Here is a 13,828-nt window from a genome sequence, read left to right on the forward strand (position 1 = left end):
GAATAGGTGCTGTGTTGTAGATAACTACTGTGTTGTTGTTGTTGTTGTTGTTGTTGTTGTTGTTGTTGTTGTTGTTTTTAACCCCTTCCCGCCGCAGCCCTTTTTCAGATTTTCATTTTCGTTTTTTCCTCCCCACCTTCCATTAAGGCATAACGTCTTTATTTTTCCGTCTATATAGTCCTATGAGGGCTTGATTTTTGCGGGAGGATTTGTAGTTTTTTTCGTAGCACCATTTATTTTGCCATATAATGTACTAGGAAACGGGCAAAAAATTATTTGTAGGGTAGAAAATGAAAAAAACAGCGATTCCTCCATAGTTTTTCGTGCGACGTTTTTACGGAATTCACTGTGCAATTAAAACAACATGTTAACTTTATTCTGTGGGTCAATATGATTAAGGCGATACCAAATATATATAGTTTTTTCTATATTTTACTACTTTTACAAGTAAAAACCTAAGTGTAAAAAAGAAAATTTATTTTGTGTCGCCAAATTCCGAGAGCCATAACTTTTTTATTTTTTGCGGGATAAGCTGTAGTTTTTAATAATACCATTTTGGTGTACATGCAACGTTTTGATCACTTTTTATATAATTTTTTGTAGGAGATGAGGTGACCAAAAAACAGAGATTCTGGTGTTTTTTTTTTACGGCGTTCACCGTGCGAGTTAAATAATGATATATTGTAATAGTTCAGACTTTTACGGATGCGGCGATACCAATTATGTTTATTTTTTTTTTCTATGCTCTAGGGGGGAAATGGGAAAAGGTTTTTTTTTTGAACTTTTAATTTTATAAATTTATAACTTCTAATTTTAGAACTTAATAGGTGCACAAAGATGGTGGACCTGGGGGCCTTCATTAGGCCCCCAGGCAGCCATATTAATAATCGCCCCCCCTCCCCCACGATTGCGTTGCGGAGGGCGCGATGAGCTGTTAGAGGGGGTCACCCCCCCTAACCATTTAAATGCTGTGGTCACTATTGACTGCAGCATTTAACGAGTTAAACGAGCGGGATCCATACTTCCCCTACCCGACTTTGGCGTATTGATATGTCAAATGTCGGGTAGGGGTTAAAAATGTTTATTAGTGACAAAGTTATGATTATTTTAACATTTATGCTAATTTTTTGTAAAAGCCCAACTAGGCGTTTTTTTTTTACTTTAACCAAGTGGGCGTTGTAAAGAAAAGTGTATGACGCTGACCAATCAGCGTCATACACTTCTCTTCGTTCATGTCCAGCTTTATTCACAGCACAGCGTGATCTCGCAAGATGATGCTGTGACGTGACTTCCTCCCGCAGTTCCTCCACCAGAGCAACGGAAGGATGACTAGACATCACCTCCAGCCGCCTGCATTTTCTAAACGTAAAATTCTTCTCCTGCCCCCTGCTCACACTCTCTATTGGTCTATCACATAGTACACAGACACTGTATCATTCCAGTCAGCCAATCACTGAGAGTTTATGATTTCCTGAGCTGATTTGGCATTGGCTGATAGCTGATAATACAGTATCTGTGAGTCTGAGCAGTGTACAGTCACAGATAGAGGAGCAAGAGGAAGGAGTACTGCAGCCTTTAGTACATGTAGTTAACCTCTGCACATGGAGTTAATCCTTTTAGTACCCTAGACCACCAGGGATGTTGCAATTCACCGGTCGACTGCCCCAGCCCACCAGTGATGTTATCATTAACATCTTCACTACCCTAGACCACCAGGGATGTTACCTATTGCTGCAGGGAAATTAAAACTGGCCATTTTCCAGAGTAATAACAGTAAAAATTTAATTTCTTTTTACAATGATTATTTATTTTAAATATGAGAAGATGTCTGTTGTTGTAGGCAGAAGGGGGTCCACACACTATTTTTGCTCAGGGGCCGTTAGTTGTCTGTGTTCCTCCCCTGGCTGTAAGGATACATGCTTAGAAATATAGGCTATCAGGTTTTATCCCCTTTGGTAACTATGAGTCAATAAGTTCTATTGTGTTTCATTTAGGTGGTCCTTTGGTGTTTTGCTGTGGGAAATTGTGAGTTTGGGTAAGTACGTGGTTTTCAGTACATGTAGTAGGTGATTCCACCGCCAGTTCTAGTAAGCACAATGTTACTCGAGTACCAAACATGCAGACGTGTACTATATGTGCAAATATACAAAATACAGTATTTGTGTTATTCGGTGTACATGGTCATTTCAATTTAACATTGATACAATCGGCCCTAACTTGGCTCTGTTTACACTGAAGTTTGGGTGTATGTTCAGTGTACATGTTTGAAGTGTGCCAGGGAACGTATCTGCTAGACGTTTGCAACTTTATGTCAATACAATTGTATACATGTGCCATTAACTGCCATTGTAAAAAAAAATTGATTCCATGCAGTGAATATTATTTTTTACAAGATTCCTTCTAAAATAACCGAATACACTTTTCGATGCAGTTAAAAAAAAGGTATATTAACTTTTACCAACCTAACATATGCCAAGAGGACACTCTTTTTGCATAAAGTTGGTATAAAAGTCTATGGTCACACCGGTGTTTATCTCAGGAGCACTGATAGGGTCCAAGAGCAGTTCTAACAGACCCTAAGAATAATTTTATACCCACGTCAATAAAGATAATGGTTGTACCAGGGATTTAGTACTTGTCTGGGCTGATAAAGTGTAAAGGAGGCAAATCATTTGACCATATGAGACATAGTTATTCAGATCCTGAGGCAGCTACTCTAGCTTTTTCACTTTGGGTTACAATTTGCAATGAATGGTTAACAATAGTGGCCCATAAAGTAGAGGCCCTTGCTTAGATTGGCCCCATCCCCCTAACTAAACTCTGTTACGCTATGTAGGAAAACGAAACACTGCTACATTTGTAAGCAGTTTTGAAAAATAGAAAGAATATAATTTTGTAATAGTCCAGTGGAACCCTAATGCTGACTTAAAATTAGCGATGGCAATGTAAACCTCATTTTTCTTACAGGTGGAACTCCATATTGTGGTATGACTTGTGCGGAACTCTATGAGAAGCTACCACAAGGGTACAGACTTGAGAAACCACTCAACTGCGATGATGAAGTGTAAGAAAGTCTTGCTATTCTGTGCAGCCTTTTTATTTAGGTTAGGAATAACAGAAGGTGAAGCGAGGACTGGAGTGCGGAAAGATCTGTTATTGTTTTGAGTTTTTGTTGCCTGTAGCATCCTATAGCATGATACCATACGTGTTGTTTGCCGCACATAAGATCACTTTAGTGCATGAAACTCATTACCTTTTTACTATTCATTTTATTTCACTATTCCAAAGATCTCTCATCCCAAAAAATATTACTGAGGGTCCCGCAATTTAGAAATATCCTCTTCAGGTGATTTATGACACCATCAGAACCATTATTAACTGGTGTTATGACTCCTGACCAGTTACGTGTATGAAGAAACACTCTCATTGCTGCTAGATATTACCATCAGAGGAGTATTACTTCATACAGACTATTAGACGATCGTAGCACTCAATGTTGTGTGGACTTATCGCTGTAAAAATGCTTTAACTCTTGAGCTAAGTAACTCGTGTGTTTATTGAATCCAAGGTATGACCTTATGCGACAGTGCTGGCGTGAAAAGCCATATGAGCGTCCATCATTTGGGAAAATACTAGTTTCTCTGACACGAATGCTTGAGGAAAGGAAGGTAAGTGTCAAATTGGTTTAAATGATGTAATAATCTGTGTTTTAGTCCCTTTTCTATGCGTTGTTTAGTTACTCTCTAATCGTAATATTAAATCATTTTTTTAACTGTAATTGTTACGTGTTATACTAGGTTTCCAGCACCTACTTAACATACTGTGTGTTTATATTTTACCGGCCATGAAAAAAAGAATACACTTGCTTATATGCCGTAACAGGCTCATGAGTATATTTCTGAGCTTTGCAACGAGTATTATAATATTATACTAGGCCATTAAACGAGTTTGAAAATCTTATATCTCTATCTATTGCTGTTGCCAGTGTAATAGGAAGAAAATTCCCCGTAAGCCAACCATATACCTGACATATCTGCCAGCCACAATATGGCATTGTTAATCTATCAACCAAAAGGAAGGCTCCTCCACTCCCCAGTTCAAGTCTCCTGCGGTGCACCATTCGCTCACCTGTCGACCCTTCCCCCTACAAACCTCAGCTCATTTTCTCAGCAGGGATTCTGTCAGGGATTCCCAAAGAAGGTTCCCTGGAATCCTGGGGTTCCTTAAAACTTGGTCAGAGGTTCCCCAGAAAGCAACAGTAAGGCCGGTGTGCGTTTTGCGCGCGCAAAATGTCCGTGTGTCATCAGAATATGGTGCGCGGCTGTGTGATTTCGCTCGATCGAAAAAAGCTCCAAAAACGGCCGTAAAAACGCAGCGAAAATCGCGAGTGGCTTAAAAAACGTCTGAAAATCAGGAGCTGTTTTCCCTTGAAAACAGCTCCGTATTTTGAGACGTTTTTGAGTTTGCATGTGAACATACCCTAAGACTTCTATAGTAGCCATGGCAAACTCATTTGAGCATGCCCAAAGATGCTTGGCATGGGAGCCTTTCTCTAAGGCTGTGTTCACGCTGAGTTTTTTGCAGGAGGAAAATTCTGCCTTATTATTCCATTTGGGATTTTGAGGATGATTTTGTCCTTCCTGCACGTCGTTTGCCCCGATTTTTGCCGCGTTTTTCGCCCGTAGCCATTGAGTGCTACGGGCAAAAAAAAAACTCTGCGAAATACGCTCTCTCTGCCTCCCATTGATGTCAGTGGGAGGTCAGAGGCATAAATGCACGAAGATAGGGCATGTCCCTTCTTTCTCCCGCGAGGTGGTTTTACCGCTCGCGGGAGAAAACCGCCCCGCCTGGAAAAAAACCCCCATAAGGCTGTGTTCACACAGAGTTTTTTTGCAGGAGGAAAATTCTGCCTCAAAATTCAGTTTGTCCTGTGAACAGGGCCTTATTAAAGTCAATGTCCATTTGGATTCAATTGAAAGCGAATTCATCACAGCATTACGACTTCCTTTATAAACAGAAAACATCATGGCGATGCTAATGTGAACTCCATTATTGGTTTATAAGATATAGCAGCTAGACAACCGGTATCCCATGGTGCATGTTGGTTTTGATCAGTTCTACACTTTTTCCTGGGTGGAAACTTTTATTCATTGTAATGCATTTTTTCCTTTTCTAGACCTACGTAAATACAACACTTTATGAGAAGTTTGCTTATGCCGGTATTGACTGCTCGGCTGAAGAAGCTGCATGAAGTCCCACGTATTTGATTGGAATATGTCTTGGGTGTGCAATATCATCTTCGTCTAAGAACGTCTATAATCTGTACAATAGGTTTTATCCGGAGCTTCAAATGTAAATGTTTCTAGAAGTATGTAAATACAATTTCTTCTTCAACTTGGGGTTACCATAGTATTCAGCATTGTTTTCTCAACTGTCATTGTATGGGCAGAGTTGTTAATTTTTCAGTCTTTTATTTACTAATTATATTTGTAAACAAATTCTGACTGTTAACAAATAACAAAATCTACATTGTATGTATATAAATATTGTTGTGGTTCTGGATATTGTAATGTTTGATAGGTCAGCATCATGAAGCATTAAAAAAAAAAAACTGTTCTATACAAGGAAAGATTATGTAATATGACATATCTGAACTGATGTACAGTGTATGGATAGCAGTATTTTATGTTTGATTGACCTGAACGGAGTATGCTGGAATAAAGTATTTGTCTTTATAACCAAATTATATTATTAACAATTCCAACACAAATAAGCCTGGTTTTAAACACAACATATCGATATAAAAAGTGTCAGTGAAATTCTCCTGGGTCCCCTATCCAACAACCCTAAAGTTGTGACATTACAATCGACCGTAGGCAGTGCTGTCACATAACGCTCCAATTCCCCTGCATAGATTATAGATTTAAAAGAGAACATGCTGGCTGTCTGTACCCAGCACTAGAGGGAAAGCATGGGCGTTTTTCGGCATACAGTATTATCTTTAAAGGGGTCTCCAGGACAATAAACTTAAAAAATAAATAAATACAGATTTCATAATAAAAATATTCCTAAATAATGTTAATTCTCAAAAGACGCTTATTTAGTCAAGGAGGTAAACATGGTTGGTCACGAAAACGACCTGTCCTAGAACGCATTAAGACAGGTTACATGAAGATAAGTGCTTGAACCCAATGCAACGGCTTCTTTCTGCCCAGGCTGACTGGCACCTGCGACATGAACGTGCATACCCAAGCATGCAAGTTCTGCTCAGGCAGCCTGATCAGATTTAGCAAGTCCCGATCGGAGGCTGCAGCGGTGAAGATTCTCCTATGCTGCCTAATCACGTGCATCCGACGCAAGCTAAATCCGGTCAAGCTGACTGAGAACATGCATGCTCAGGTAGGTGCATATATGTCGCAGCTGCCAGTCAGCCTGAGCAGGAAGAAGCAGTTATCCTTCATTCACATCTGCGCTAGGGTCCTGTTCCGACGGAACGGGACCCTGACGGACACAAACGGCAACCAAAGGTTTCCATCTCCATTGATTTCAATGGCGACGGATCCGGTGCCAATGGTTTCCATTAGTCTCAGTTGTGCAAGGGTTCCGTTGTTTTGACGGAATGAATAGCCTAGTCGACTACTGTACTGATTCCGTCAAAACAACGGAACCCTTGCACATCGAAGACGAACAGAAACCATTGGCACCTGATCCGTCAGCATTGAAATCAATGGTGATGGAAACGTTTGACAGTCAGGGTCCTGTTCACAGCGTATCCGCCCTGATCACCGCAGGGAATGCCGTCCGAAAATCCGCACCGCATTGTGGTGCGCTTATTCAGGTGGAATTTCTGCAGCAGTAAAAAAATAAAATAAAAAAAAGTTCATACTTACCCCCTTCCCTTTTCTTTACGTGCTCCGGCCTCCTGGGATGATGTTGCAGACTACGTGACTGCTGCAGCCTGTGATTAGCTGCAGTGGTCACATGGGCTGAAACATCATCCCAGGCAGCTAGACTAGAGAAGCAGGGAACTCTGGGTAAGTAGCCTTTTTTTTTGTTTTTCTTACTCGCACTTTTTTGCAGCAGAATCGCTGCGATTCCACCGCAAATGTCACAAAACACACACTACTTTGTTGCGGCTTTAAGCACCCCATTGAATTCAATTAAATTTTTCTGCTGTGGGGACAAGATTTGTTGAAACCTCACCCACAATGCGGCTACTGTAATACACTGCAGATTTTCTGCAATTAATCTGTTGTGGAAAATCCAGTGTTTACACCATGTGTGCTCCTACCCTTACACTGGGCCCAAGGGCTTAGCTTCAGATAACTCAACCGAATGCATTCTAGAACGGGTTTCAAACACAATTATGTGCCATTCATTTTAGTAACAACATTTACCCTTTGACTAAACGAGTATCTTTGGATAACTAAATGTAGTTCAGACTATTTGTATTCTGAAATATTATCTATTTCTTATTTTATTTTCCCACAAACCTCCTCTTAAATTCAATGTACAGTATAACCGGATACAATTAGCTTGTACGCTCCCTCTAGTAGTGGCTACAGTTAGATCGTATTTTAGCTTTTAAATCCATCTATGCAGAGGATTTGGAGCTCTGTATCAGGAAAAGCTTTTTTTTTTTTTTTTTTAATAGGGAAGACATTCACTGTAGGCATAGGCAACATGTGGGAAGATAAAGTAAACAAAACACACTTCATTTTCTCAACCAGGTTATTGGCTGCATTTTCTTATACAAGCACTAGGCTATGATCACCCCATGTTTGGATAGTAAGAAATCTCCCTATCATTATTATATGCTGCACTCACACACACACAACGGAATTGCTGCAGAAAATTTCTGCAGCAACTCCGTTGAAAGTCAAAGGCTTTCCGCTGCATTTTTTGCGGCAGAAACCGGTGCTTAAATTGCTGCGTTTTTCCCAATGTTAGGAGATGGAGACATATCCTCTGTGCAGAATTGCTGAGTTTTTCACTTTCCGTAGCAGGAATTGACATGCTGCGGACCAAAAACCACGCACCGCAGGTGAATTTCGGCTGTAAAATTTTACGCAGCATGTTAAATCTCAGCCACTATGCTGCTACTGTACTCTGCTGCATTTTTTCCAGCCAGAAAACCGTGGCAATTCCGTAGCGTGTGGACGAGCCCTTACACGGTTTCAGTAGTAGAGCCTGCACAGCTAGAATACATACTTTAGGCTCAGATCGCATCTAGGAAATTTGGAAAGGTTTTTCAGATTGCCCTTGGCACCAAATATATGGCTCCTGCTCAGAATGATATTTAGGCTGTAAGCTCAGCTCCTTACAGAAACTAGTTCTTTCAGGACTCACTCTTAGTCCTCTTGTACACGGGACAGAAATGCTGCAGCATTTACACAAGATAACGTGACATGCTGTAGCTTGAGAACCGCACTGGAGGTCCATTTCCACACAGGTTTATTTCAGTTTGGTTTCCACAGCAGGTGGATGAGATTTGTTTAAATCTTATCCCCTTTTATAGCTACTGTAACACATTGCAGAATTGCCAGATTGCTCAGTATTTTCATCCCATGTCCAGGAGGCCTTACCGGTTTATTTCTTAATGTTATTTAATAGTCAAAAGCCAAGGACATCATCAGTGATTATGATGGCGATCAATGGTCCCTTTAAGAAGATCCTGTTGCATATTACACCTAAAAACATGTTTGCGTGTTTTCATTCATTAGCATGTACCTTTCTGAACCAGAACGATTATACTTGCAGAATGTCACCCGTACTACGCTACAGGTACTAAACTGGATTAAGACTTCTCCATTCTAGACCAGTCTATCCAACTACAAGCACACAATAAATATATCTTTTAAACATTAATACTACATTATACTATTCTTTCCACAGTAAATCCACACATGCTCAGTAATATTTATTTGGAAATATTAAGGTGTAAGTTGAACATTTACAAAAGAACAGAACTTTATTTTTCTCTATTAAACACTGGGGGGAAAAAAAAACATTCAAAACGGCTAAATAATTATTAGTAATAGGTGAAATATTAAGTTCACACAAAAAAAAAACCCATGGAAAAATCTACAGCAACAGGACATTACAGTATGTAGAGTGACCATTCACCAATTAAACTTTTAATTAAAGACACACACTAAAGAAAAATAGACAGAAGTCTGTTCTGACAATGTAGGCAGTCATAGGTTACAGAAACGATGATTAAGTGCTTCTGTAGCAGACGTGACTTTATCTTCGGCCTTTTGTATCTTCTTTTACTTTCCAGATCATCAATTCCATGCATGCTGTTGCATCTTCACTTGAATCATGACCGCTAACTAAATGAGAGAAGAACAATAAGTAAACCTAGGCGGCGTTCACATCTGGGTTCCGTCAGACCTTTCTGTCGGAATGGAGCCCTGACAGACACAAACGGAAATAATAGGTTTCTGTTTCCATCACCATTGATTTCAATGGTGACAGAGCCGGTGCTAATGGTTTCCGTTGGACGGGATGACTACAGTATTGATTCCGTCAAAACAACGGAAACCCTTGCACAACGGATACAATCGGAAACCATTGGCACCAGATCCATCACCATTGATTTCAATGGTAACACACACGGAACCCATAGGTTTCTGTCTGCCAGGACTTAGTTTCCAACGGAAAGCTCTGTCGGAACACAGCCCAGACACAGATGTAAATGCAGCCTTAGGCCTCATGCACACCACCGTAAAAACACCCGTTATTGCGGGTCGTAATTACGACCCGCAATAACGGGCTCATAGACTTTTGTTAGCCACGGGTACCTTCTCTTTTCTCACGAGAAGGTGCCCGTGCCGTTAAAAAAAATAAGAACATGTTCTATTTTACAGGCCGTGCTGCTATACTTTATAATGACAGCACGGCTCGCAAAAGCCGTGCCCGCCCTTGTAATTACGAGTCGTAATTACGAGCACGGTCGTGTGCATGAAGCCTTACATGTATTTAATTTTTCCTTACATGGAGGAAATGCAGGTTTTGACTGCATTCATATCAGAGAAAAGCAAAGAAAGATTTTCATGCAACTTTGTAGAGGTTCAAAATTTTGCATGTGTGCAAATACTTCATTTCAGAACATAAAACTTGGTAAGAAAAAAATAAAACCATGGCGCTTCAATCCATATAAATCTCCAAATACCCCACTGCCCTGAATACCATAGTGAAGTGGTAACATTCCAGCAGCCTCCATTCATACATTGTGGTTGAGGCGTGAGGACCGCATTGAAAAACCACTTTTTTTTTTTTACTGCAATTTGGTACATTTTGACGCGGTACGTTTTTTTTGCAACTGCATAGGAAAATACATAAAAGTTGCGGTAACACATGCAGTTTTAACTACACCTCAATGGACCCTTAATATTTAACCCTTAATAAATAAAAATGACCAAAAAAAAAAAAACCCCCACTGCCTAATGTTTGAAAAGGGCTTTTATTAGGAACAGAAATATCTTAAGCTTTCTAACAGCAACCAGCAGAATGAGGCTAGGGTCACCTCTATGCTCTGCCTTGGCCACAAGTCAGGAGACCAGCCTGCTCATAGACTATAGTTAACCAGACGCAGTTCAGTATAGTGTGCTTTTGGCATACATTTGGCCGATATACCTTTTCCTAGACTGTGTTCAAAGTATAGTCAACTAAGATTTTCAAATATTTTATTTTATTTAGAATGAGAATCAATGGCAGATGTTTGCTCTGCAACTATATAGGCATACATTTGGCAATCAAAATTGCTGAACCAGGTGTGGACCTAGTCTACTACTATTTATAAGAGCTTATTCACACGAAGGTAGGGAAACTGATGTGAAAAACCCGCAGTTTTTCACCCGTGAGGGACTTGTTTTCACAGATCCCTATAGACTTGAGTCTATGAAGGGATCCATGAAAATGGTAGAAACTAGGACATGTTCTATTTTGCATCACACGGTCCGTCGAAGCAATGGCCATGTGAAAAGCCCCATTGAAATACATGCTTCCACATCACACAGATGTATTTAACTTTAGTGTGAATAAGCCCTAAGGCTAAGTTCTGGACTAGAATATAAAAGTTTGAACATCGGATCAGTACACGTTCAGTTAATACAATGTATTTACAAACTTACTCAACTATATTTTACAGCAAAGAGCTAGAGCAATCTACTTTTAGTTACAATTTCTGATTTAATGACAAAAAGTACTATCTTCAGCAAACTCCTGGCTGACCCAGCTACTCTTTTCAGAGTTTTTTTTTATTGAATATACAAATTTGTCTATGTACCAGAAAATATACATAGTTTTTTGTTGTTGTTGTAACAAAGCAAAAATCTTTAAAAACAAACGAGGGACTCCAGCACCTAAAATGTCATTGTAGTTCTGTGGACTAACATGCATAAACTAAATCAGACACAGCAATGCTGCAAACCTAGAAAAGTGCAAAACATGATGAAATGACTGCGTACTTGAGGGCTGCCATTGTGAACACCTCAAAACCTCTGCTCTAGAATATTCCCTCACTTCTTAGAACTGCTCTTTTAACCCAACTCCACCCTCCCTAGTCCACATCTACTATCCCTCCAAGTGGCCATCAACTACTGACCACCACTTACATGATCTTTTAACTACCCCCTCAATTCACTATGGGGGTGAGCTAGTTTCTGAACTAATTATATATTCACTTGAGGTTCCAGTCAAACTATCACACTTTGCTACTTTTGGGCAATTTTTTTTATTTTTTTTTCTTTTTTTTTTTTAGAAAAAATTGCGTTTAGGCAATTTCTGTAGAAAATTGTGACTTGGGCATTTTACAATGCCCTTGCCCCTTTTGTCAAACATACATCCACTTCACCGCTTCTTCCCTCTGTCCCCGGAGCATGATGCAGCTCATGCAAGGTACTGACGCCAGGACTTTGAATGTTGTGTCACCTATAAGGTGATGACGCTGCGTGGGAGCCTGAGGGGACCCGGTGGGGTGAAGAGCAGTGAGGTGAGAATACCTTTTTTAATTTTATATGAAATGGGGGGGGGGGGGGGGGCTGGGGGTGGAATGGATGGTGCACAGCCAGTGGAAAGATGCAGATTTACGAGGCTGTCCAGTTTCAAAGTTTTTATTTTTTGCATAATTAAAAAAAAAATATAGAACAAAAAAAAACACAACATTTTCCAATTTACATTCTGTATTAATTTCTCACATTTTCAAGATCACAGCTTGTTATTCAGTAGGAACATTCATAGTTTACTTCCAGTGGATGAAATTCTGTCCATGGTCATGTGATCTACCAACAGGTGCTGGAAAAGTTGCATTTACATTACTTCCAGTGGGTAATATCCTGACACTGCTCAGATAACTAAACAGTGAAGGTTCCAACTGAACAACAAGCAGAGATCTTGAATGGAGTTATACAATTTTCCAATATACTTTCTGTATTAACGTATACAAAAAATAAGATTTGCTAAAACCTGACAACCCCTTTAAGAGGCGTACATCTCTTAATAAATCTGTTGCATCTTCATCCAGCGGCACAGAAAGCCAAGACTTGTGTATGAAACGCCATTCTTAGTAAATCTGCCCTTAGAGTATGTTCACACGGCTTAGCAAAATAAGTCTGAAAATCAGGAGCTGTTTTCACCTGAAAGCAGCGCCGTACTTTGACGTTTTTGTAGCAACTCGCATTTTTCACGGCGTAATTTACGGACGTTATTGGAGCGGTTTTTCAATGGAGTCAATGAAAAACGTCTCCAAAAACGTCCCAAGAAGTGACATGCACCTCTTTTTCGCGTGCGTCTTTTTACGCGCCGTATTTTGACAGCGACGCGTAAAAATACACCTCGTGGGAACAGAACATCGTAAAACCCATTGAAAGCAATGGGCAGATGTTTGTAGGCGTATTAGGGGAGTTTTTTCATGCGTAATTTGAGGCGTAAAACACCAGAATTACGTCTGAAAACACTGCATGTGAACATACCCTTAGGGGCAATAGAACACACACATCACATCACAGCCATGCCCCTCTGCAGACCAGAAGCAAAGTCTTTGTTTTACAATGCACCAATGTGAGGTCTTCCTTTCAATAGGATTTCTTCCAACATAAAAAAAAAAAAAAAAAAAAGAAGGACTTCTCAGTCATAAGTGTGGATATGAAACCGTTTTAAAAAGAGAAAACCGCTCCTGATTTTCAGATGTTTTTTAATCAAAGTCACGTTTTTTGGAACAGTTTTTCTATAAAGTCTAAAAACCAGCTCCAAAAACAGCTGAAGTAGTGACATGCACTTTTTCACGCAGCCATTTTGAAAAACGGCCACGTAAAAAATGCCCCGTTGGAACAGAACGCCATTGTTCCCATTGAAATCAACGGGCAGATGTTTGGAGGCGTTCTGCTTCAGATTTTTAGTAATTTTTCGGGACTTTTAATGCCCAAAAAACGGCTAAAAACACTCAGTGTGAACATACCCTAACCAGAAACAGGCCTGTTTAGCAGAAGTATCTGATCTGTTAAACAACCCCCAAAAAATATATTTATAATCCTCTGTGGCATCCCAACTAACACCCCTTTCAATCCATCCACATTGATCTACCTCTTAGGGTATGTTCACATGCAGTGTTTTCAGGCGTATTTCGGGGCATTTACGCCTCGAAAAACGGAGGCTGAACGCCTACAAACATCTGCCCATTGAAATCAATGGGAAAAAAAACAGCATTTAGTTCATACTGGGCGTCTTTTTATGCCGTGGCTTTAAAAAGTCACTCTGTAAAAAGAAGTAGCATGTTACTTCTTGAGGCGTTTTTGGAGCTGATTTTCCATTGAACACTGAAAAA

At 40.0% G+C, this 13,828-nt stretch overlaps 2 protein-coding genes across 2 annotated transcripts in view; one reads left to right on the forward strand and one right to left on the reverse strand.

The window, feature by feature from the left end:
- Positions 1–5,743, forward strand: part of TEK (TEK receptor tyrosine kinase) — a 132,417-nt gene extending 126,674 nt beyond the window's left edge. The window contains exons 20-23 of the mRNA XM_075851852.1: positions 1,995–2,035; positions 2,968–3,064; positions 3,569–3,668; positions 5,177–5,743. Of these exons, the coding sequence (XP_075707967.1) occupies positions 1,995–2,035; positions 2,968–3,064; positions 3,569–3,668; positions 5,177–5,251 (313 nt within the window). The 3' untranslated portion in view covers positions 5,252–5,743. The remainder of the gene's footprint in view (positions 1–1,994; positions 2,036–2,967; positions 3,065–3,568; positions 3,669–5,176) is intronic.
- Positions 5,744–8,919: 3,176 nt separating this feature from the next.
- LOC142651583 (RNA exonuclease 1 homolog) overlaps positions 8,920–13,828 on the reverse strand; it is a 55,382-nt gene continuing 50,473 nt past the window's right edge. Inside the window, exon 16 of the mRNA XM_075826476.1 lies at positions 8,920–9,335. Coding sequence (XP_075682591.1) covers positions 9,247–9,335 — 89 coding nt within the window. The 3' untranslated portion in view covers positions 8,920–9,246. The remainder of the gene's footprint in view (positions 9,336–13,828) is intronic.

Source organism: Rhinoderma darwinii, chromosome 1, assembly GCF_050947455.1.
Source record: "Rhinoderma darwinii isolate aRhiDar2 chromosome 1, aRhiDar2.hap1, whole genome shotgun sequence".
NCBI lineage: Eukaryota > Metazoa > Chordata > Amphibia > Anura > Rhinodermatidae > Rhinoderma > Rhinoderma darwinii.